Source organism: Brachyistius frenatus, unplaced genomic scaffold (genome assembly GCF_029030835.1).
Source record: "Brachyistius frenatus isolate BFR_SWC_R1_liver_20210118 unplaced genomic scaffold, ASM2903083v1 Contig_201, whole genome shotgun sequence".
In the NCBI taxonomy this organism is placed as follows: Eukaryota; Metazoa; Chordata; class Actinopteri; family Embiotocidae; genus Brachyistius; species Brachyistius frenatus.
This window is the reverse complement of record NW_027210800.1, coordinates 296,893-322,856: the sequence shown is the minus strand read 5'-3', so window position 1 is coordinate 322,856 and position 25,964 is coordinate 296,893. Positions and strand designations below refer to the sequence as shown.

At 43.9% G+C, this 25,964-nt stretch overlaps 1 protein-coding gene across 6 annotated transcripts in view; it reads right to left on the bottom strand.

Moving 5' to 3' along the window:
• Positions 1-25,964, bottom strand: part of dlgap2a (discs, large (Drosophila) homolog-associated protein 2a) — a 133,295-nt gene that overhangs the window by 35,893 nt on the left and 71,438 nt on the right. For all 6 annotated transcript variants that reach the window (XM_069718893.1, XM_069718894.1, XM_069718896.1 and 3 more), the window contains one exon: positions 9,404-10,548. In XM_069718893.1, the coding sequence (XP_069574994.1) occupies positions 9,404-10,548 (1,145 nt within the window). The remainder of the gene's footprint in view (positions 1-9,403; positions 10,549-25,964) is intronic.

Genomic DNA, 25,964 nt, shown 5'->3' with positions numbered 1-25,964 from the left:
GCACAGCTCCTGGCAGCTATGTGCTTGGTGTGTGATGACATTTTCCAAACGGTTTTCAAGGATACCTCCTCAGGTGGTTCTTTGTAACGAACCATCTGTCACGTCAGGTTATGGGAGCCGAGCAACATGCTGTAAACGCCACATCGATATATGAGCAACTTTTATGGAAAAGCTGGTAGCTAAGAGATGCCTTTTTAAATATTTTATGGAGAATTCTAGCGTCTCCCGAGATATTTTAGTCCTGTAAAAGTTTGTGATGTGAAGCATTTATTCTTTTCATTTATGCAGCAGGGTGTCTGTGTCTTCCAATCAACAAATAAGCATGAGTAAAAGGCTACGACAGTATATCTGCAACAAAGCACGTTATGTTCCCACCGCTGCAGCACTGCGACCGTGCAGTTTAGACTTTCTCTTAACTCTTAGAGGACCGTGTAAATCCAAATGACGCGATATTAAAACATTAAACCCACGAAAAACAGTGTTATGATATTTTCCAGAGGTGAAGCGATATGCCGTTTGATGGACACTTGCATTGACAAGTGTGACAAGCTGCCATCAGAACAATCCATGCGGCGTACATGTTCTTCAACTCGTTACGCCAGATAATTAAGAATCCAAACATCAGCATCATCATCATCTGCCCGTCTTTACTGCAACATCTGGGCGGTCTTAAATGTTGAATGTGGAGCAAGCAGTCAAACATCTTGCAGCACAGTACAAAGTGGATGTTAATGCATGTTATTGCCAATTCTGTTATGCTAATTAATTTCAAGCAAAGCACATATAACTGTAATACGAATGGAGATCATGAGGAGCACAATTATTTCCTGAATCATGCTCATACCGCAAGAAAAAATGGGACTCCATTATGGTACATGTCATTATGTCATTACAAAAGGTTATTTCTTATTTGTCTCGAATAGATCTCTGTTTTAAAGATGGTGGTGCAGCTTATTAAAATCAGCTGGGCAAACGTCAACCACTGTGGTTTTGAACCAATGGTGATTGTTCTCACACCAAAGGCGTGACAGTAAAATATGAAAGCACTTCACCTTGCTTCATTTTGCGTGTTTTCTTTTTAGATTTTTAGATTTTTAGTTTCACCTGCTCAAAGCTGCTGAGTGTCTGCGACAGCCAGAAGCTCGGCTCATACACTCAGAAAATATTATATTATCAGAAATGATTAAATTCTCTGAGGAATTGAAGACTTCTCTGATGCTACGTCTGTCACTTTAACATGCTGGCAGTCAGATCAGCCGCACAACAGCAGAAATCCACCACTGTCTAGACTTGATGAAGTCATATTTGACTCATGGTCATATCTTTTTGAATTTACAGTCACTCCGGAGCAGAGTTGAAGTCAAGAATGGTTTTCAAATTGCCCCGAAACCACTATTATGATAAAAAAAAAAAAAAAGTTGGATAAATGTGTTGTTATACTCAAAATTGTGGGAATTGCCGGTTTCTTTTTAAAATGTTGTACAGTTCAGGACTCGACTATATTAAGTGACCTGAAATAATCTGTGCTGTGATTTGACGCTATATTAATAAAACTGAATTGAATTGAATCAGTGACTAACTCACTATTCAGAGATCCATAATGAACTGGGTGGCAGCTGACTGTCTGTGGCAAATGTCAGGAGGAAATAGGCTGTCCAAATGTCACTAATGTGTCAGACCATTGAGTTTCTAATGCAAATGTCATCTATTGGAAAACTGAAATGTGATTATTCTTCAAAAGGAAATAAAAAAAAGAAATTCTCGTTTACAACACATACTGTTAAAAATAAAACAACCTCGTTTCTTCCTCAACAGAAAATCGTTTTAACATCAAACTATTTTTGAGACATGAAATCCATTAATGACACTAAAGATATCTGAGGACAGTTTTTATATATATATGTATATATATTAAAAAAAAAAAAAGATTTCCTCATGACACAAATTCATCAGCATCAAGTGCCAAATCAAATCAAACTGTCTAAATAATTAATGAGTTATGGCTTCATCGTGACCCACTCTCAATCAGAGAGAATGCTGAATCAAAGCAGCCTTTGACTTTTATGTTACATTAATGTTGTGAAGTTAACATGGAGGGAGGCGTGATTGATGAGGAGCGTGATGGATTCTGTTGCTCTTCTTTTTAACATATTTCACGGCAAGGCTGCGGTGTTACATGAAATTTGGCAACACAAAATGACAAACTTCCACTACAGAAGTCAAACACGAAGATATACTCATGAACAAAAGGACAAAGGTGTAAAAGATGATTTTAGGAATACCTGAACTCACTGTGATGCCTTCTATCTGAAAACACAAGCTCAACACGGACAGGCACGTAACCTCAAACACACACTGCTAAAAGTCATTCATCTCCCCTCCAAAGACAGGCGCACGCCATCTTCCACACGGAGTCGATGGGTTAATTAAGTCTTGGAGGGGTTTGATATTTTTAGATGTCTAATTAATGAACGGAGCGCCAGAGGACGGACGCAAGCTGTGGTGAGATTTGTTTAATTTGAATTCGTTGATAAACTGGATAGATTGTGGGGAGTCTCCCACTGAAAAAACCCCAGAAAAACCAGCAGGAAGCAGTCCGCTTTACCGATGCTGTGAAAACACATACGACGTCTAAGCATCGTTAGTGCAACTCAAACGTGGACGCATGTCAACACATTGTCTCTGCTGCTCACTTTGACCTGAGAGAAGAAGCAGGAATCACAGGTGAGAAGCCTCAACTGTCAAGGAAAGCTTTGATGGTTCTGTTGTTCCTAAATAAGCACGAGACACGGCGTCATCTGTTCAGCGTCGCATTTAATGGTGATGACACGAAAATTCACAGTAAAGTTACATTTTCACAACGACAGAACTTTTACCGCCTTAAATTGACTGGATTTTGCTCAACAAATAAGAGACGTGTCTTTGGAAAAATGATTTTCTCGCATGCTATGATGAGAGTTTTCTTGATGCCCACCAGGGTGTGACCGCAACCTTTGGTGTGTGTTGTTTTGGTACTTTGCCCATAAATAACTGGTGAAATGGTTCACCAGCATCTTATAGTGGAATTTTGCAGACGTTGGCATATTACTGTAGCTTTGTGTTTCCACCTTTACTTTAGGTGCTTTGATCTGTGGCTCTATAGGAGGCCAGAGGGAATGCACTGTGTGTGTGTGTGTGTGTGTGTGTGTGTGTGTGTGTGTGTGTGTGTGTGTGTGTGTGTGTGTGTGTGTGTGTGTGTGTGTGTGTGTGTGTGTGTGTGTGTGTGTGTGTGTGTGTGTGTGTGTGGTGGGGCTAGGCAGGCCTCAGCAAGTGCTTCTGCAGTGCAGCAGTGCATTTCATTGATTAACTCTGCGGATCTATCTATACACCCACTAAGAAACATAAGTCACTGCTATTAAGTAAAGCAATAGAGTGAGATAGACAGGGAGAGGGAGAGGGAGAGGGAGTCGGTACGGGAGGGATACAGTGTAGAAGGAGGGAGGAAATGTTGAGACAGACAGAAAGGAAGGCAGAGAGAGTTAAAGAGCTCTAAAAGGCTCAATCATCGGTAATCCCACCTCCCAGACCCCAGACCATCTTTTCCTCTCACAACATTGCACGAACACACCGAGTATGTTGGAACAGGATTTTTCCTTTTCTTCCTCTGTCTGAGCACCAGCCGCACATCACCCACAACTCTTCCTCTCTCGTCTTCCTCAATATTAATACTAGTTCTCTAACAGCTTTTAATAGGACCATGCTAGAGTCTGCCCTGACAGCACTGCTGGGGCTGAATGCTCATTTTAGCATATTGACATGCTTCAAATGAAGACGTTGACATGCTGATATTTAGCAGATATATTGTTTAGCGTGTTTGCCATCTTAGTTCAGCTTTTAAGCGTGATATAATTTCACACCTAATAAAGCATAGCTGAAGATGACGGGATGGAAAGTCCAGGGATCTTTAGAGTTCATCTTCTTTGCAGCATGAACAACTGGGCACCAATCCATCGGGTAGAAACTGAGATGTTTCATATGAAAATGGAAAGTTTTGACCCATCCCTGTGTACATTCCTCAGCACGGATCAGAGTGGTTCACCTGTATTACCATCCCTTGATCTCTGCTACGACCACGGTTCAAAATGTTGATTTTCTCTGAGGGACTTTTTGTGATGTCAACTTGATTTGAATAACATTATTTAAACTGTCTAACATTTTCACATAATACTAAAAGGACGGGACAAGAGAAAAAAATTCAGTCAAATCTCATCAAAGCCTTCACCGTCGTACGTGGCAGAGAGCTGCCTCGAAGGGCCGACGGGAGGAAAAACTTCTGGAGGAAAAAAAGGAAGAAACCATAAAGGAAAGTGCTGAACACAAAAGGCCATATTTTCCTTGACTTGCTGCGTCAAAACTCACAAAACCGCATTGTTAACCATTCAAATATTATGAATACTTTATCCTCTGTCCTACTTACACAACTCAATGTTTGACTTTTCAGATGTCTCGAAGCAGCCTCCACTGTTGTGGGCAGCTTTGGCTCCGAGGTGGAAACACCCGCATCTGAAATGCATTCATTTAACTCCAGTGAAATGGCAATAACACATGTCGCCATAGTGGCTCCAGAGAGAACTCAGATTTAATGTAAAGCACTCAATTCACTGCCAAATATATATCTTAATGTCTACTTCAAAACAACTTTTTTTTGAACACTTCAGTAGTGAAGATAAAGTTCCTCTGTTTGGGAAACAGCGAGAGGCTCCAGACTTTAAGAAGATCTTAGTATTGGCCCACAAGTTAAAGTTGAAGCCATCAAGAACTATTATTGTCCATGTCTGCAAGAAATGGAGGGTTTTCTGCTCTTTATTTCAGCAGCCAGCTCCACCTCTCCACTCAGCCCTGCATTATTTTATTTTGCATCTTTAAGACCTCCACAACACATCGTCTCACGTTCATGGTTAGCTCTTACTGTTGATGATCGCTGCCGCATTGTGTTTGTTTGTTAATCTTAGTGTTGATAAATGATAATTATTTGAAGTAAATCTCTTATGCAAACTCCCTTCTGTTTGTGACAATCCACATCAGCTGCTAGACCCAAAATGTGTGGTGTTAACGGAGGACTAATTGGCCAATCGGCCTCAGATCCTCATCTGCATTACTCCTACACACAAACACGACCACCACCATGTAACACGGATAATATGATAGCAAACAATTAACTACTTTCACATCCAACAGAGAACATTATTGGTGGTTAAAAAAAACCATTATTTGTCTGTGTGTGTGTGTGTGTGTGTGTGTGTGTGTGTGTGTGTGTGTGTGTGTGTGTGTGTGTGTGTGTGTGTGTGTGTGTGTGTGTGTGTGTGTGTGTGTGTGTGTGTGTGTGTGTGTGTGTGTGTGTGTATTGGCTCTTCCTTTCTCTGTTCTGGTCTTTGCCAACTCCTGAAAAAATATCTAGCTTCTTAGCTTGCTAATTTGGTACTTTATTGATCTGCTTTGCCAGTATGCCATGTGTTCCTGAAACAAAACCATACAAGGGGTTTATCAGAGATTCTTTTCTGGAAAGATCTGACCAACAAGAGCTATTAAAACAAATATAATAGATGGAGCACAGCTAGAACCAATTCCAATAGAAGATATAGCAAATCAAACCAAACACAATGAATACCTGTGATTACTCTATTTAAAACCTCCACGTTCTCCAAACTCAGCTTGTGAGACTCTCCACGTTTAAACTGTTAATTCCTGATCTGTGTCACACAAAATGGCTTGAACTATTATGTTAAAAGACACTAAATCACTGAAGAATTATTGGCAATAAAATTATATTAAAGCAGCAAATATTCCTTTTAAAGCCGTCAAGAATTAGGACGCTATCATAGGTGACCATTATTTTTGATTTGGCTTGGAAGAGCAGTTGCACACAAGACACAAAGGAAGTTGTATAATGTGCTTAGCAATTGACAATGAAATGGTTATATCCTGACTTAACCTCGCTGTTGAACCAAAGGAAACTCGACATTTGAGGGAATAAAACACAAACACGAGCAGATGCTTCCTGACACGGTGGAAACCACAAAGCCACATTGTCGCCTCAGGCAACAGAGATGAGGAGCGTTTAGCTGCAAACGGCTGTCGGATCCTCCAGTTCCTGGGACCAAATCTTACTAAGTAGGAGTTCATGGCCTGATTGCTATCTGGGATCTCCTTAATGGAAATGTTAGGGAACCCCTGTGTGTGTGTGTGTGTGTGTGTGTGTGTGTGTGTGTGTGTGTGTGTGTGTGTGTGTGTGTGTGTGTGTGTGTGTGTGTGTGTGTGTGTGTGTGTGTGTGTGTGTGTGTGTAGGTGTGTGTGTGTGTGTAGGTGTGTGTGTAGGTGTGTGTTACTCTAGCTTTCCATGAGAGTGCCAGTTTTGTTCCTGCTTCTTTGCACTTCCCTTTTGGATTTTAATCAGCATCCTTTCTTTCTGCCTCTCAAGCTCCACCTTTGGCAAGCCAACATGCCAATTAATTGGCTTATTAAATCCCTCTGCAATGCCCTATCAGCAAAACTATCAAAGACTAATCCTCCCATTGTACGACTACTGTATGCAGAGAGAACAGACTTGCGTTGTCTACAGCAGCTGACTTAATCAGGGCTGAGAGGTGTCAGTAAGACAAAGTTATTGTGTTTTAAAGTTGGCGCTTGGAAGCCGGAGGATGCAAAGATCACAGCTTCCTGCAGACGAGAGGCCTCTGAGACAGCAGCCTACGGTCGATGCGCATCAGGTGAGTCTGTCGCCATCAGTGGAACAACACCAGAATCACATTAATCAAAGCTCACAGTCATACTTATGAAACAATGACAACTCGTGTGTGCACGTCTTTTTTTTTTGTAGGGGGGGGGGTAATTGGGGATAATTTGTAAAAACAACAGGTCTGATTCTCCAATATCTGTCATTTCAAAGAAAGACCAGCCAATATTAATCTAACTGTCTCCCCCATCGTCCAGTTCATTGATCACTCACTCACTTACACACACACACACACACACACACACACACACACACACACACACACACACACACACACACACACACACACACACACACACACACACTGTTTGTAGCCTCGTGGTTTTGTAGGACTTCCAAAGTTTTTCGTTCCCTCTGTCATCAACCAAGGACACAAACAAGGTGACTAGCACATCATCAAACCATCTGGTGTGCAATAAACAGAAAGAAAAAAAAAAACACCTCCCCACATCCACTCTCACTCACACATGGACAGACATTCACTCCCCCTGGACGCAGTTTATGTCATTACAGCGCAGACAGTTGTGGGAAGTGAATACTTGTCAATGTGACCCCTCGGTGTGTGAGCAGAGTATCACTCCTGACTGTGACCAGCAGCAGCCACGGGGAGAAAAAACAGCCGTGTCCTTTGCTTTGTTTCTTCCCCTGACCAGGATGCATCTCCAGCTTTCTCTCCCCCTCTACTTCGATGCATCTTCTCCGAGAGGGCATTGATTCTCCTTCGGGGAGGGATGATGTGTCACACCCTTACGGATTGGATTGATAACGTTGGTCTAAAAATAGCCCTGCGGCAGGAAGGAGGAGAGGAGGATATTTTTAGATGTGTTTATAGTGCTTTGACTGGGACACTACCTCAGCTGAATGACCAAACAGAAGAAGGGGGGGGGGGCATGAAACACTGCGACTCTCTCATTGAGAGATTACTGCACTTACTGGGATTGTGAAATAAATAAATAAATAATGGAGTGGATCAGGGCCTATTAAAAATGAGGATCAGTTATGTTTAGAAATATGCCTGTCCAAATTAGAAACTTTCTGTTGATGTAAAGTTACACTGAGTGATTTCTTTGGCACCGTTGGCTGATTTGAGTGATGTACTGGCTTTCCATTTAAAAGAGTCTGTAATCCACACGACACACTCTTTGCCGAGAGCGGTGAGTCTACAAGTCCTCTTTCCCAGTGCGCTGAAGTCCTGACTTTATTTTGGCTGCAGGCTTTACTGACATGGTGCTATCAGATATGACATTGTTATAGATATCTATATTCCCCTGCTTGGATTTGCAATTTGGGATTTTAGAAATGTGCTTTCCTATTTCATCCACCCTTCAGCATGCATATAAAACCCGTGAAACACGCCTGTGAAAAGTGCTGACTCACTCTAAATTGATGCCCACGGTGCTATGGGGTCTCCCGCAGAGCTGATCACGGGCCTGAGCTAAATGCTAACCTTTTTTCCAAACTGAAACCTATGCGAAAGCAGAGCAAACATTATTCTCATGCTGCCATCCTTTCCCCTCCGGCGCAGATCATTTACAGAGTTAATTGATTTGTCCTGCTGTGCTCGTCTTTTTTAGTGCCAGCCACATGCTGAGCCATAGGACAGGCTCGCATTGTAACATTCAGAGCAGTGACGAACAAAACAGTCTTCTACATCAGTCAGGAATCCAACTGAGATGAGCAGCTTTTCTTCCTTTTCTATTGACAAACAATATTTCTCAAAAAAGAATATTTTGTCTTTTACGGAGCACGTTTTGGGACTGAAGTTTGTCTTTGTGCTTCAGAGATTGTGGTTCTTCTGAATTTGATATTATTGGGAATGAATGCCAGATCACTGTCGTGGAATTAAAATGAATGTTATTGTCTCTTCTTCACTTATTTGTTGGCATCATGTCAGATATAACTACATCAAATCTGTCTGTCCATCATCATCCATCCATCATCCATCCATCATCATCCATCATCATCCATCCATCATCCATCCATCCATCCATCATCATCCATTATCCATCCATCCATCCATCATCCATCCATCCATCCATCCATCCATCATCTATCCATCCTCCATCCGTCCATCCATCCATCCATCCATCCATCCATCCATCCATCCGTCCGTCCGTCCGTCCGTCCGTCCGTCCGTCCGTCCGTCCGTCCGTCCGTCCGTCCGTCCATCCATCCATCCATCCATCCATCCATCATCATCCATCCATCCATCCATCCATCCATCCATCCATCCATCCATCCATCCATCCATCCATCCTCCATCCATCCATCCATCCATCCATCCATCCATCCATCCATCCATCCATCCTTCCTTCCATCCATCCGTCCATCCGTCCGTCCATCCATCCATCCATCCATCATCATCCATCCATCCCGCCCTCCCTCCCTCCATCCATCCATCCATCCATCCCTCCCTCCCTCCATCATCATCAATCCATCCAATATTCATCAACCGATCCACAGATCAGTAGTATTAAATAAACTAAATTATTGTATCACTGACTTACTCATCAAATGTCGAGCATGCAGTTTTTTTTTAAAGCAGCATCCATATTGTTTCTTTTTATACTACTTCTTCTCCTGCTGCTTGAGAGGAACAAGCCGACTCACAGTGAAATAAGGCCAACGTACCTGTAGATAGTGACAGGGCCTGATGTTGGGCTTGAGGTCGGTGGGCGTCATGGGCTTCTCCAGGTTGAGGGAGGACTTCCTGTAGGCCTCTTTGGCTTGGCTGACCGTTAGCGTTGACCAAGAGCTCCTCTTCATGAACTTGCCCTCCGGTGCCATGCTCATGCTCTCACAGGCCGAACACTTGACGTCGTTGTTGCTCTTGGAGGTCTTCAGCGACAGGTCTCCCGCCAGATGGCCGTGCATGGAGTCGGGGTAACAGTGGCTGATGTGGTCTACCGGATGTCGTGACATGACGCTCGGCGTTCTGTAGGTGCTGTCGCTGTCGAGGTTGTCATCTGAACTCCACCAGCCTCCCGAGCGCTGCTTGCCGCTGCCGTCAGACTTACGTTCTTTGCTCTTGCTGCGTTTGCTGTGTTTGTGGTGGCCTTGGTGGTGGTGATGGTGGTGATGTGAGTTGTCCCTGTGCGAGTCACCTTTAGTACCGTTCATCTTGGAGGAACCTTCCAGGGAGTGCGACTTTGTGAAGAGCTTCTGTACCGAGTGGACTAAGTGGCGTATTCGCCCCGGGCTTTCATGGCGCTGCTCTGTAGTTGTGGTTGTGGTGGAGGTGCGTTGGTACTGCAATGTGTGGAAGCCATCCCGGTGAAGCGGCATCTGTTTTTCAAATTGGTCCAGGAGGTTTGCGGGGATTCGGTTCATTTTGCCGCTGCCACCGTGTGACGATGAGCCACCGTCGTCTCGGGATTCCCTGCCTGACGTGTTTCCACCGGTGTCCCGCGAAGCGCTACCGTAGTGCATACGGGGGAAAGTGCTACTGGAGATGGAGTGGTCGGGGGCTGACATGGACACCGGCATCACCATGCACTCAGAGTGGATGGAGCTCCGTGGGGAGCAGCGGTGGTGACCCTCAAGGGGGCAGCTCTCGGTGGGGCTGAGGAGGTAGGAGGGGGACCGTGAGTCACCATGGTGGAGGTGGTGGTGGTCCAGGGAATGGTCGCAGTCAACCAGGCCGCAGGTGTGGGCTGAGGGGGAGGTGAGCTGGAGATGGGCAGGGCGGCCACCGGAGAGACCCTTCATGTTCCTGGGTGGAGGGGAGTAGCTGTCCTCATCGAAGTACTGCGAGGGAGACCATGAATACTGTTGGTCTGAAAGCAAGAAACAAAGAGAAAGACAATATAACATCAAACTCAAGCTAAAAATACATTTTCCCCAAAAAGTTATGCATTCACACTTAATGATGGGGAAGGAAAAAAAGAAAAAAAAAAAAAGCCTAACACCAAATCACATACAGGTCAGTCCTTATCCAGACATACTGTCACTCCCTTCATCCACCTCAACCACAGGTAAGAAGAAACCTCAAAAACTAGCACGTCTGAAATGTGAAAGGAAAATCAACAGACAAAATCTCACCTCTCCTATTTCTCCCCTTCTATTAAGGTCTGTGATGGTATGCGTCTGTGGAGGTGAGGAAAAAAACAAGAGAACCAAAGAAAGAGAAGGGAAGGCGACAGGCGGAGGTCCGCATTGCCATTTATCCAATGCAAAGTGAAATAATAGCCTATCACTCCACGGTGCTGGTGTCATCCGTCAAAGCCCGGAGGAGTGCGCTGAGAGGCGTACGGCCGGGTGGGAGTCCTTGGGAGGCCATCACCAAACGCACCCTCCCTCTCTCTTTCTGTTGGCCAGGTTGTTTTAGATTAAAAACCAATTCTGTGTGATCGGTCACCAAGGGCAAACGTTCCAGTTTGATGTATTTAACTTAATCAGAGGAAAGGTTTACTTTATCTTTATGCCTCACCGCTGTCTCCTCCCAATGTTATTACAATGTCCTTCTTTTGTATTATGCCTGGGCGACATAGGTTAAAATGACACGTTAGTGGTATATTATGGATGACGTCATCAATATTTCTGTGACTTTATCCAGGAAACAATCAAAAATTGGAATAGATCTTGAAGGCAATATGAAGAGCTCCATATCGTTTTTACTTTAAGAGGTTTCAACTGATGAATGCTTATCAAGTCAAGGTAAATATTTTTTAAATGTGTAAAATCTTCACAAAAAACATCACATGCATTATTTTTTAGTTTTAATGAGCTTTTGTGGGAGGTGAGAGGAGAAGGACGGGTTTGACACACAACTATAGCACTTTTGAAGTATATCAGTGTATTAACAAGTCAATGAATTCTCTATATTATCATAAACCTGATTCTGACACCTTGATATGAATATTATAAATAAGAAGGACCCTAACCACCTTAACCATTATTATTCAGGCACTGCAATGACCAAAGCTGTCAGTGTCAGCAAAAAGAGCAGCAGGAGATCACTTCCTTGTGGCCAACTCTAGCTGACTAAATGACATTTGATGATCTCATGTAGGTATTGCTGCTGTTACACTCTGTCCCATAACACAACTGCTGCCAGTCTGAAACGACAGTCCAAAAACTATGAACAAGGATCGACCTGTTGAGCAATTACTTTTTTGTAAACTGTGTTTTTTACACTACAATGATGTTGAATCAGAGACATATCTGTCCTATAAGTGCTGCCGTTGTCCATGCAGGTGAAATATAGCTGTTTGGCTCATATCAATACGAGTTCATGTCTTTTTGCTGCTGACAAGAGTGGATCGAAAAAAGTTCAGAGACTGCACCTACGGCAGGTAAAGGACAACTCATTTGTACCCATTTTATTGAAAAGTTTTTTGTAATGTTTTATGACGACCCTGATTAAAAGTCATGAGCCGAGACATTTTCATCCGACAGTAAAGTTGCTGGAGTTTTGACCTCCAGTGTGAAACCGTTAGTGAGGAAACAACCTGGCACCGTAAGCACTCTGACTACATCCAGAGGTAGACTCCGGGTATACGGAGGATTTTCCTCTTGATTATTATATCAATAGCTCTGAAAAAGTCTAATTTTAACAGATAAAAAAAAAAAAAAGAAGCTATGTAAGTTCACGAGAAAGACTTGCAGTCCGGTTAGTGAATAGTGACTAACGGTGGATGTTCCTTTTCATCTTTCAAATTGGATAAAATTTATTCCTTTCATATTAATTTTTAATGAGGTCTAAGATCTCAACCCCTGAGGTGCAGCCGTGCTCTTCTGTTGCTGTCGTCCTCCATCTGTCAAGATGAAAACAAATTCTCGTTGTTTACCGGTCTTACGTGAGGATGTCTTCTTGGCAGCTTGATGTAAAATTAATCCAGGCTACCCTAAGCGTGCATGAGCGGAAAAAGATAAGACATTTCCCTCAGGGGGAGCAGTTTTTGAAAGGCTGCGCATAACTAAGCTGATCAAAATACTACAACAGAATTTATTTTCACAGACCAAATCCGGTGAACTTGGTTGGTCGGAGTCAGTCCAGTTCACCACTTACTAATAATTGCAGCAAGAAAGATGACGGTGCGTTATTGATTGATGTGATGCTACATTTCTGTCTGAAGTTATGTCGCTGTCTTAATCCAAGGCCTTTCTTTGACGGCTGACTATTCCTTGAGGTACCTCAGGGAGCTGCACTGAATAAAGTATCTACCCGCACAGTTACGGCACTTCCAGGGATTATACGACACATGACAGACTCATCCATCATTTCCCTTTTTCTTCTTTTTCACCGCTGATACAGAATTTAACATGAAGCACAGGAAAGAAAAGAAAAAGAAAAAGCAAGATCATATTTAAGTCAGACAAAACATTTTGAAGGTTAATTCATATTTACACGAGGTGGATTGAGGGCAAAAGCAGCTCTCAGTGAGTGCATCCTTCTGGCAAGTACTCTGAAAACAGGGAGACGAGTATCAGTGACATCTGTGGACAGCGAGAGGGCTTGTTGTTCTTACACTGACACCAGCACCTGCCATCACATTATCGGCTTCCTGGCAAGGGTGCCAACTGCTTAGAAGGACTGCGGTGGTGGAAGGTGAATTCTCTGAATGTCAGACTATCCCGCTCTTACATGTAGATGTGGTGATGAAAATAAGGATTGTGCAGATAAAGATGGACGAGAAAATTAAGCCAAGAAAAGACGGGGATCTTTATTTTTTTTCCCCTTTAGATTAAAGATCAATCCGACTCAACACAGCGGTGTTGTGATCCAAATGACGGACTCGTTTTCTGACACTCACTATTTTGAGTGCATCAGTGTGTACACGCACTAAAATACAGAAACATGCAGCGCGCTACAAGTACCAGGATGATGCTCTCAAAACGCTCCAAAAAGAAGAGTGAAGCGCTGGACGCTTTCCACCCTAAACGGTCGCCATCTTGGCTCTGTAGAGGAAGGGGCGGGGCCATCGACGTAAAGATTTTTCAAATTGAGGCGTCTGAGGAAGCTGCAGCTGTTCCTGAAGCCCAAACAAAAGTGTTTCTTGTTCACTGCTGCTGCTGGACAGAAGCCATCAGTGTGTTTATTGAGTTTGTTAAAAAAAAAAAGGGTAAAAAACCACCGTTCATTTCTGGGTAAAATAATTACAGCTGCAGATATTTTGGCAAGTGATGTGTTCACATGCTTCGGTTATTTCCCGTAAGTGCAGAACAGCAGTGTGCGATTTGAAACAACACTTCCCTGTCCTAACATGTAAGAGCGCTATTTGTCAGCGTACTAAGGGAAATATGTCATCTGGAACACAGCACATGACTTCTTTCCCCTGATAAACAGATACTCGTCCAGAAAAAGAATAAACCAATCACATTCAACTCTGCACAATCTGCAGTCATCCCAACATCTTTGACTTAACACTTGAACCAACAGCCTGCTCTATAATGCTGTCAAAGCTCCGTGCAGTCAACACACCTCCTACCTGACACAAGGTGTGCAGGACTGGGAGACTGAGTCAGAGGAAGAGGCTCATTTATTAAAGCTTCTGTTTTGTGCTGCCGCTCCGCCCGTGTGCACACTGTGAGTAAAGGTCGTTTTGCTCCTCTTAACACATTAGCATTTAAATAGTATTATATCTGCCCTGAGTATCACTGACAGCTCCCACTCTTCCACCAGCTCAGACACTAACTGGAGTTGAAAACAAAGTTAAAAGATAATAAAGCGCTGCACTCGACCGAGGGTTCAAAGGCATGCGACCTTCAGACTTGGCAGTGGTTAGCATTGTGGTTAGCCACGATGCTTTTTAACAGAGGATTAGGATAAAGGGAACTGTGAAGAAGAGTCCCGATGTTGAGGCAACACATCAGAGATGGTCTTTAATGTTTTGCATCAGCGGAAGAATCTGTCATTTCTAAGTTGTCCTGCATCAAAACTGCTTTAGTTCTCGCTGGTTTATCATTAAAAACGGATCAGTGCCACAAGAAAGAAGATGATTTCACTAAGGATGGAGACTTTCTCAGAGATATAGTGGATTAAAAAGTCATTTGAATATTGTATTTTTACTTGTACAGAATCTTTTACACCAACTTTGAAACAGTACGAGAGACAAACAACTTCAAAACATCTTCCAAGCTCATTTTAATCGTACATGCTTTCACATTTAGAAATAAAAATTCACTCATGAACAACAAATGTCAAAGAGGAAAAAACCTTTTGCATTGCATTTCATTCACAGTAATAAAAAGTTGTTTGTCCAGCCAAATCCTATCAAAGTGGGCCGAGGAGAGTCACGCCCCTTATTTACTGAGCAAACCAAATCGATGGAGTGGCTTTCTGATCCATCTCCCAAAGGTTAAATGCAGTCTCCCAAGAATTCTGACCTTTCGTTAGAAAAGCAAAGGAAGGAGAATTGTGTGCTCAACCCTCGGGACAAATCAGCAGCGGCATGAGCTATTAGATTTGAGAAGGAACCAAAGGACGACGTGGACAGTGGCAATTATATCTGCCATAACAGCTCCGATCAAAATGAGGTCCTGGATTACGTCTTTGGCTGCTCACTTGTCAAGTGACCGTGCCCGACAATTCAGACATGCATTTCAAGTGTGGCGTGTGAGCTGAAATAAACACAGTAGTTACTAATGCAACTATCAGCTAACGGAGCCGCTTTAAACTGACACAGCAATTTGGAGCCAATCACTTGTCACTGATATTTTTCCTCATCATCCATCTGTCTCCGGCCGAGCGTGACGACCAAAATGCCAGAAAGAAACTGTTCCTTACATGACTGCTGCTGTGACTGATACCTGATGCCGAGACAGGAGATCAAACTCAAAGTCTGTTGTATTATTGTGTGCTGATTGACTCAGTGCTGCATGCGTCACCTGGAAATGTGCCGTCGGCTCGTACGGCTGCTCACAAATTCCCACAGTGAGGGAGGACTCAGCCTCTAAGAACACACACTGCAGTCGCATACAAGGAACTGAGACCCAATTATTTTCTGGCAACTTTGGCTAAAATCCACAACCATTTCCTGAGAGAATCTCCTGCAGGAATCACGGATTAGTAGGCTGCTTCTGCTTCTGTGTGGCACCTGCATATTTCCACAGAACCATCTCACTGAAATAAAGAGCTCTTCTCCAAATGCCATTAATAAAACCACAGAACTGTCCAACCTTGAAATAATAATCTTCCAATTAATTTTAAAGCTGTAAAACCTGTGTTACAAAATTGTTTTTTAAGGTAATGGTGAAACACATAAATGTAAGAAATGGGAAGTCTCCATCCTCAAATCAGAGTATCCCACGGAGCACGATCGAACCGGTGGAGCGCAAAGTAGAAACAGTACGAAGTAACAACACAGCGATTTAACAACTACATTTCAAGCCAGTGTGGGAGCATGCAGCACATATATCAAATTCAAAGTCAATAAATTCTTTCTTTGAGTTATTTAAATTTTGACAGCTAAACAGTTTTCTGGCGGTCCATCTGGAAATAATCCGTCGTTAATTAAAAACTAAGCCTCAAAAAGTTGTGGTTTTGGGGGCGTTTCTGTTTGATTGACAGGTTGGTGCAGTGAGGTTGCGGCTATCGGTGGGCGGGACGTAGTACCGTTGGGTTTCCAATCAGATCGAGTCAGATCAACCGCTCCTCCCCCAGCTCATCCAAATATGGTCACTTCTGGCGCCGGCCAATATCCAAACTTGAGACTTCATAACGGTGGTTACGCTTAACCCCCCCTCCCCCCCCCCACACACACACACCCCTCCATAGCCTTGAAAGCCCACACCCCACTATCACTATCTTTCTCCCAGCAGGGTGGAGGTTTGCCTGAGGGATAGATTAGAGCAAAGAGAAGCTAGTGGAGGTGAGTGGTTGTAGTCTACTGAGCCTCCATAAACAACAGTAACGATTAAGAGAAGACAGTTTGCGTGTTGTTACGTGTTTTGGGAGAGTCGGGGGAGATAACAGGTACAGCAGGCTGTAAAATGATCCTGAGAGTGAACAGGAGCTCTAACAGCAGATATGCATATTCCCGTAACCTCCCAAAAGAGCTCGGCGTACAAGTCCATCAGCCTTGGCACTAATCTCTTCAAAAAATGATTAGGCCGTTGGCAGGCTATCCCAACAAACGTAAAATGGCAATTTCTCTTCTCTAACATCCAATTTCACCTACGGAGTGGCGAGCTGAATGCAGCCATAGTATTTAGCTGCACAGAGATTATGGCGGCCAGATAAGGAGAAGCTGCTGAATTTCTGAATACTTATCATGAGCCCGCTAATGATGAAGTGTGTTATCTGTGCTGCGCTCAGCGCTCCTCCTCGGCTCTCCTTTCTCTCTGCCAGTCAAAGTGGAGACGGTTCGATAGGTGACAGAAAGAAATTTAACAAAGTGTCAGATCAGCGTTCTTTGTTTCCTCCAGAATGAAAATACTTGAGGTGCTTTTTTTTTTAGTTTTTTTTGGTGTGTTTGGAATTCAACACAATTAACGCTTACGTTGCAAATGTAAAGTGCACCTCATATTTTGCTGCCACAACGGCGGCAAAAGTGCCATATTGTCTTGCAATGATCTCCTCTTCAAAGACCCCATTTTCATGTATAACAGCCGCAGAAATGGATTTGGAGTCCAACAATGCCCCCACGCAAACTCTCGCCAAGTGTGGTTGATTGCATGAGTTTGCATTTACATGGTGGAATCATAAATCCAGCGCAGCTATCCAGCTATGAATAAATCATGCTGAATGTGAAATTCTGCCACAGGAAAAGCCCTGCGAGTGTGTGAGAGGGAGAACGAGAGGGAGAGTAAGTCACATCTTATGTAACAGCCAGGACTGCATTCCCAGGCAACTTGTTAGAGGAAGCCTCAGAACCGCCGTTGCTGTAGCAACACGCTCCGAAGCTCCCATCCTTTGCTGTCTTTGCAGCCACTGAGGAGTTCAGGAGAAAAACAGAGATAATTTGATATTGTCACATTGTTTATTTGCAAATATGACGTGAAAAAAACACATCGAGGGCAGCCAATTTAAAATCCAAAAGTATTAAATGGTTTTAATGCTCAAGTCGGCAGCCAGTTCATCACTGTGTCAACTTTACCGACAGACGAGAATGTCCAAACAGGCGGTGAGTCCTTGGAGACAAGCCTGTAATGGAAGTGATTTTAAAAACACTCCAGGTCTCCTGGGCACTGCAGGCAACCGCACCCCTCAACCTGACAACGACACTTGAAATCCTTTCCCCTTTAATGTAATATTCCTCTCTGCAGACCACAGCGGACCAGTGAGTGGAGGTGGAGGCCGGCCATAATGACTTTTTGAAGATGGAAGTGATACCGACAGTCCAGTTCAGATCCTTTATCTCTGAGTCGTCTTTTCTCTCCAAAGTCAACCGGAACATTAGAGGCACAAACTCAATCAACGTGTTGAATCATTTGCTGTGATCTTAATCTGGACCAAATCAGATTAATGAAAATTAGCTATACTGACAACGTTTAAAGGGGGCAACCGTGAGAGTAATTAATTACCACACGGACGAACTGTATGTCAGTTAAAGAAATTCAATTCACTCACAGACACTGAACGCCTTCGTGTTGATTCGGAGCGCGGCGTGTCGCTCAGGGGACTGAAGGTGAACCTGGACACATCTGACAGTAAAATGTAATTAGTGTAAGTGCCCGTCCCAGTGTTTTACTGGCCTAATTTCACAGCAGCGAAATGAAAGAAGAGCTCTTGACGACGCCCTGGGTGCACTCTAAACGCATTATACCAAAACTATTTACCAGCAAATGGTGGAGCAGCCAAACAACAGATACAGCCACTCCGTGCTGTACTAATAACCTTGGTTAGTGATGTGCTGCAAACATCTGCCACCATTATCACTGATTGACTGTACAGTGTTGTTATTGCTGTTGCATAATTTACCTCAGTCGTATTGATAGTGCTTAATGTTAATAAATTAAGATAGTCTTGCAGTGATTTATGTACCAGTGTTTAGTCTACATGTCTCTTCATCATCTGTTGCACATCACATTTCTCTCAATCTACTAAAATCAAATACGTTTCTCATGTAATTTAAATCCATTAGAGTTGTATTTTGCAAGTACTTATGGAACTTGTAAAAACTGTATGAAGACATTGATGCACATGAATGATGAGAATTTTGTCAAATGAATTGCGTCCCTGTGCGTTTGCCTTGAAGGATCCTGTCTGGCAGGTTTCACTGAAGGTTCCTCAAAGTACAAGTTGGCTGCTATCAAAGTTGAACTATTTAACACCGGCGGCGTGCAGGATGTCCTCTGCTGCACATGCAGTGACACAGTAATTGTGCCGACTCTGTCAGACCTACCGGGGGACGACGGTGTTTTTGTATTCACAACCTTTGCCCAACGGAGAACCCCAAAAAACATACCAGCGTGGGAACAGGGGCGATATGGTACGGCACGGTGTGACCGCCACACAGCCCTGATCTGAACTTCATGGGGTAAGGGTACGATTAAATCAGGAGACAGAAGACAGCCTCCATCCACAGTAAAATGTGGTTCTCTAAGATGCTGGGAACAGACTACCTGCTGTGTGCAAACAATGTGCAAGTGTACCTTGTTTTGAAGGCAAAGAGTGTACAAACAAACATGATTTGACTTCTGTTCATTTCCCCTTTTCCAGGTTAAAGTGTTGAATAAGCAGAGTTGATGCTCTTCACCTTTTCGGGACATGTAACGTGATGCTGTAACACATCCGGTTTTAAAGCTGAATGTATATCAGATACGTACACTCATGCCGCCTTAATAGTCAACATCCGTGAAAAAGCCCTCTTATGGAGCCAGCCAGGCTTTCATTCGCTTCCCCAGGCAGTCACTGAAACTGCATGATTCTAGCAATAATTCAATGGAGTGAGCAGGCTGATTGAGTCCTTCCCTCCAGCTCCAACACAAGTAGCTGTAATGGGATAAAAGGAGATATGAAAAACACGGGCTTCTGGAGCGGCCAGACTGGATCGGATTAAGGGAAGGCAGCTGTCACCTGTTGTTTGACGCTGAAGTGTAGAAGACTGAGAAATACATGCAGGGACGGAGAAAACACATCGGCAGTGTTGCGGACTGATTGTTGACAGGCCAAACTTGTTGCCTATTTTAAGTTGATATCCCCGCGAACACGATTTGTTCCACAATTTTTTAAATTTTCATCCCCCAGAGTTTTGCCGCAGCTTCTCCCACTGAATGTCGTCGCCGAGCCCTTTTTGTTTCTCCGTGAGGCGAGCAGGAGTGATTCATGATGTCAAACTGCTTTAAACATGTATTTGAGTGTGGGAACCTGTGTGCTGTCGGATCAAGAGTGTGTGAAGAAGAGTGTCAGGCGTAGGCGAAAGACAGCGGGTGAGAGACAGGTCAACGTGCAGTTACAGCAGTCATGTTTTGCCAGGAACACTCACTCTTTAAATAAATGGTGGCGCCAATATAATTTGACTTCGAGGTACAATACAAGGTGCAATCAAACAATTCAGAGACTGTGATGTTCATGGAGCAGAGGCAAGCGATATCGTTTGTGGGAAAGTATTTCAAGTTACATTACGTCACATCAACACCTGTGTTGAAGGTGCAGGGAGTCAAATCCAGAGACCAGGAGAGGTGGGGAGCTACGACTGAGTTGCTGTGGGGGAGAAACCTCAGCCTGAGTGGGTGTGTTGTCATGTGAGAGAACCCAGTCGCCATCGCACCTCAGTTCAGGTCATTTGCAGCGAATGTTTTCTCTCAGACACATCAGAGGTCACAGCAGAACTCGGTGTCGGCGGCGTGACGGACTCACGGTGAACAAGCCCGTACGCGTCATTTAAAAAGCCATCTGGTTGCACTCCTGACCCGATGATCTCAAAATTTGATGTACGTTCTCTGCTCAAGCTCGTGGCGAAATCACAAATGCACACATACCCATGGTAAAAAAACAACAACCTGTCTAACAATTATCCAATTACGTGCTACAAGAACCGACTCTGTACTTTTTGATCGGTCCTGTGTATCTTGGAAACGTGCCTTACGAACCGCTTCTACAGCAAAGCCTTTATGTAGAACGACAAACACAACAAACACCCATTTCATCCACACCCAATCAAGACCCTAGCAGCAACTCTCCTCGTTCCTTTTCTCCTGGAGGTTGCTTAGAAACAAAGCACATCCCAGCCAGGACCAGAGCGGTAGCCTCTGCCTGGGGCCTTTTACAGTTCATGGGGAGATGTGACAGTCACAGCAGCCACGAGCTGTCTCCCACTTTAGCGGCTTACTCAGAAGTCTGCACTCTCACAAAATACACGATAATAAGCTGACGTGAAATCTAGCCACATTTCACAGCCTCTTCTGCACTCTTTCCTTTTGCCCAAATTTGGGCAAATCCTTTGTAAACCATAAATCCTTTGAGACGTGCCGACTGTTTAAAATTGTGAAGCTGCACAATGCGGTTTGTTCCTCGACTAAAATCAATTAAAGCGCTGTGATGTTACGCCCACTGTCATCTCTACACTCAACAAGGAAAGCCCCAGAGAGGAGCGGCCGCACCGTTGCATCCCGCCGCTTCCTGATTGGCGTCTAACGCTCGTCCTTGAGGCCTGAGCTTTGAAAAACTCCGGTATGTTATGTGTACGCACGCCGCATGAATAAACCCACAACAATTACTCCACGAGCACCGAGGATCGCAATCCAAAGAGGAACAAAACAGTTCAGTAACATAGCTGGTTCATCTTTGTTGGCGTTTTTTTCTGCCTCCTGTTCTTTGTCAGAGATTACACGCGTCTGGGAAAACATAAATTACCGAGTGCTCAATATTTGCAGGTGTGATTCAGAATCAACAAACTGCTGCGCTCAGTGAAGTCTGCGCGTGAGTATGTGATCCCACTGCGAATGAGAACAAGTGTCGTACTGTCTCACACCATTTTGTGTTGGTGGAGGCAGACGTGGTCGACAGGCAAAGAGAAAAGGGAGCAAAAGACGAGGATAAATTAACGCAGGACAAGGTGAGACAAGGCGAAGCATGCAGCCATCCATGCTAATGATGGATTAATGCTGTTTTGCATGAATTAATGGGGGATATATGAAACATGCTGCGAATCTGTTTCACTCAATGGTCAATTTAATACAATTTAATACCCAATTATGTTTCACTTGTCGTACCTTAATGCCATCTGAATATGAACAATGAGAGGTGGTGATTTAATTGACGCTGGTACGCTCTTCAGAGTTCTGCTAATGCCATGGGTTTTGTCAATTTGATAAAGACAACAGATAATGACTCATTACCTTGAGTTATTAATGTTATGTACTCTCAAAGACAGCAGAGCATCACTCACTAACTTCCATTGGGCTGCTTAGTGCAGAACTGTATCACAAACGGATTAAAAGAGATGAGGGCATGGATTTGGAAACTGTGACTCTGCTGCATTTACACAAGCGAAGAGAAGTCGCACCGAGCCGCACCGTATGAAGATATAAAGCTAAATGGTATTGGGACTAATTCAAGTGTTTATTAGTTTTCCCATAAGATTGGAGAATCATTTTAAGGTCACCAGATAAATCAATTGTCACCAGATAAGTCAGTCGTAAAGGTCAGAGTGTCTTGACCTCAACTTCTGCTGCTTTCTTTTCCTCCAATTCACACAATGACATTTTGAATAAGTTTTACATCAAAGAGTGGAGCTGTTTTTCTTAGTGTGGGAGATATTTTTTTGAAATCAGTGAGCCGATGTCACTGCAGCCTCACAGCTTGTTTCATCACACACCTAACAAACATTAATCCTGAAATAGACAGCAACCAGAAGGGCAGATGGAGAAAGTGCCCCGACAGAAGGTCTTGTTTAGCCGTCAGCGTGTTCGTTAGAAGAGCTCAGCCGTCGGCTGGTGTTCAGCTGCTGCCCTCAGACGCCGGGCAGATAACTGGTCATGTGAGCGAGATTTTAACAGTTCTGGAGGTCGTCTGGGTGCCGGGAGGAAATACCACAGGTTGTATCATCTGAACAGAAGTGTCGCTGCAGACCGACAGTGATGGATTGTTTGGTTTTTAAAATGAACGTTAAGTGGGGCCGGCTGTCAGAGTGCTCGGTATTTTAGAGAGGTGGTTCCCGACCTGGGGGTCACGACATCCCTTCGGGGTCACCACACAGTTATTGAGAAAAATAGCTCAAAAATCCAGCTTAAAGCTGGACTGTGTATGAAACACGAGAGGGTTTTAAAAAAAAAAATAGAAATAAAGGCTTTTAATTTGAAACAGCATTAGTTTGTGCTTCAGTAACCAAGCAGGTAGCAGCATGCTCGCAACCGCATGGAATAAAGATGGAGCGAAGGCTTCTCGAAGGTGTCTCCAGGTGGATCACCTGAAAGCTCGACAGCAGTACTATCAACAGAGACATACAGTACAAGGCCCCAGTGGTTCCATTACTGCAAAAACTAACTTTGATTATTCTAGTGGGGACTTGAAAAGGTTGAGAACTGCTATGAAGTATTTTAAATGCTCCTTTAAAGCACTCCAGCTCAACAGGAGAGACTCAGCTGCACAATAAAAGAATGTAGCTGCTGACTGGAATATTTTAAATGATAAAAACAGCCTAAATTCCTTCACCACATGATTCAGACCTCTCAGTCACATGCGTAAGAAAGAAACGGGGTATTATATTTCAGTTGAACACATCTGATGGAGGGCCATGAGCCGTGGCATCCATCCATCATCAGCCCAGCCTCCTGCCATGAACATTAACCCAGAGTGACCTCGTCTGAGACTGAGTGAGGAATTAATGTTTCCTGAGGTCCACATTGGATCCAGGCATGGAGCTGTTATAAAGACTCTCCAGGGTCCTTTAGGGTGAGGGCACGGTACACACTATTAACCCCCCCATCTTGGATTATTGCCACGTCAGACTGATGCTAGTTATCACACACAGGCCTGAGTGAACGGGGTCGGCTATTGTGTCCCGAGGTGAGTTTGCCACAGGAGGTACTGTGATTGAACGCAGTCAGCGACAACAAAAAGCTGCAATCGTAGCACCGGGTACATTTCCTGGACAAAGAAACCAAATTTGAGTCAATCACACAGCAACAACACTTTTTTTACATGACTCACATCTCTGATATATTCAGTCCTAAAACCGCAGTTACAACGCAGGATTTCTAAACTGTATTATCCATCCATCCATCATCTATACCCGCTTGATCCTGAGGGCAATTTGTAGAATCAACAATTAACCTGAGATGCAAGTGTTTGGATGGTGGGAGGAAGCCGAAGTACCAGGAGAGACGCAGGCACAGGAAGGATTGAACCCGGACCCGTCTCGCTGTGACCACTGCACCGTCAATAAGTCATTTCTACATTTTGATTTCCAAATTACAATCCTTGTGTGGGAGGAGAAATCATTTGTGAGCAATCAGCCTCACTAATGGATGATCTTAAAGTTCCCTGACGGGGGGGTGAATGAGGAGCAGCGTATGGGAACAGCTCAAACTCCTAGAAGTGCAGTTTTTGTCATAACTGTTGTTAAAAATAATGACAGTCCTCCTCCGCGTGTGCTCCTTCTTGAAAACCAGGATGGGGGAGCATGAGATAAGTCTATTTTTAGCAATGAGAAAGTGTGTCTCCGGCTCCGGGACGGCACCTCGAGGCACAGAGGCATGCCTGTCATGGAACGACAGGCAGCATGAAAGGTTTTTGTTTTAACGTGCTCCGTGAGTTTAAATGAGCGTCCGTCTTTAACGACACAAAAAGGAAAATACTGCTTGTTACAAGTTTCTTGAGAGGAAAGTTCATCAGACTCAGAGTGAAATAATAAGGAGTTCATTAGAGACTGCAGTCGGTTATTGGCCTGAATTATTATGTAAGGTTTAATAATGCAAGATCCAGATAAGTGTGATTTTCCGAGCCAAACTTTGGGCCCTGTGAGCACGTGTGTTGTGTTGCTACCGACTCTCAGCCCGACTGGCGGCAATGAGTTTTGGGCAGGTGGGAAATCTGTCCGACTTGCTCAACTCATTTGGAGTTCACCCGAGTTGCACTGAGGTTAATAGCTAATATAGCTGCAGATAGAGTGGTCACTGAAGTACTATACCCCAGCGGATGTACCCAAACACAATCATTATTAAAAACATGCCCTCTGTCATTAGGGAAGAAAAGAAGACCAGATAGAGAAAGACGGCCTATTTCCTGCTGAGTGACATGTTTTCAAGAGTCCAATGTCCTTTCGCAGCACTGCTGAGCCAGATATCTGGTGAAAGGAAGAACTGCAGAGCATCTTAATGTGATTTTGGTGCATGAACTAAACAGGAACAACACAAAGTTAGAGGTTATGTTCGGCCACGAAACAAGCACATCTTGGATTTGAGTAAAAAAATAGCCTCAATGTTCCACTGTCGGATGTGTGTTGTATTTATCATCTCCCACGTCGCAGTGATTCAGTGTCAGCGAGAGACTTACTGTCTGTCATAGGGCACAGAGGAGTGAGTCTCACTGTTACGTAAAGAGATTGTGCTTCTCTGTGACCTCAAGCTGTTTGAGCTTATCGAGTTGTAAACAATGCACCAACAATAAGCTGATGAGCGCGACGTCGTGGAGCCGCAGCCCTCCTTGTTTTACGAGCTGCTCCGGCAGCACAATGTCAAACGTCAATGACGTCAATTCGGTTACAATGAAAGAAAAAACTCAAAAAAACTCAAGCCTTCATTCTTCACCTGGCAAAATGACACGGAAATAAAACACTGGTGAAAAGTAGACAACTGCTCCGGTGGGAAATGTTCAAGAGGGGAAACGTTATGTGGAAATTCAGATGGTGGAAATAGGAGTGTTCATGATTCACCCATGCTGCTGCCTGACAGTAGCCATCAGTCTTTTACTTCAGAGGACTCTGAGACTATACATAGCAACAGGGTGCTTGCAATTCAGTAGCAGCCCAGTGCATCATCCGATATCTCTGGCCCTGTCTGACGCTCGGCTAGCCAAGCGGTGCATCTGCGGAGACTTCATGAATAAAAGTGCGGCAATAAACTTTGATTATAATCCAAAAAAAATAATACCCATGTGGGGCTTAAATACGGTGAGTTTGCGGTGTTCTGTAATCACCAGCATCTCTAAGGTACCATCATTTCAGAGAGCGATGATGAATGTCTTCGGGGCGCCGCACACACGAGGCGCCCGAACGTTCACGAAGGCCGCGGATGACTAAACAGAAAACGCCAGCAGAGAAATGATGTGCAATGATGACATTGCGGTTCAGCGAGGGAATTTTAC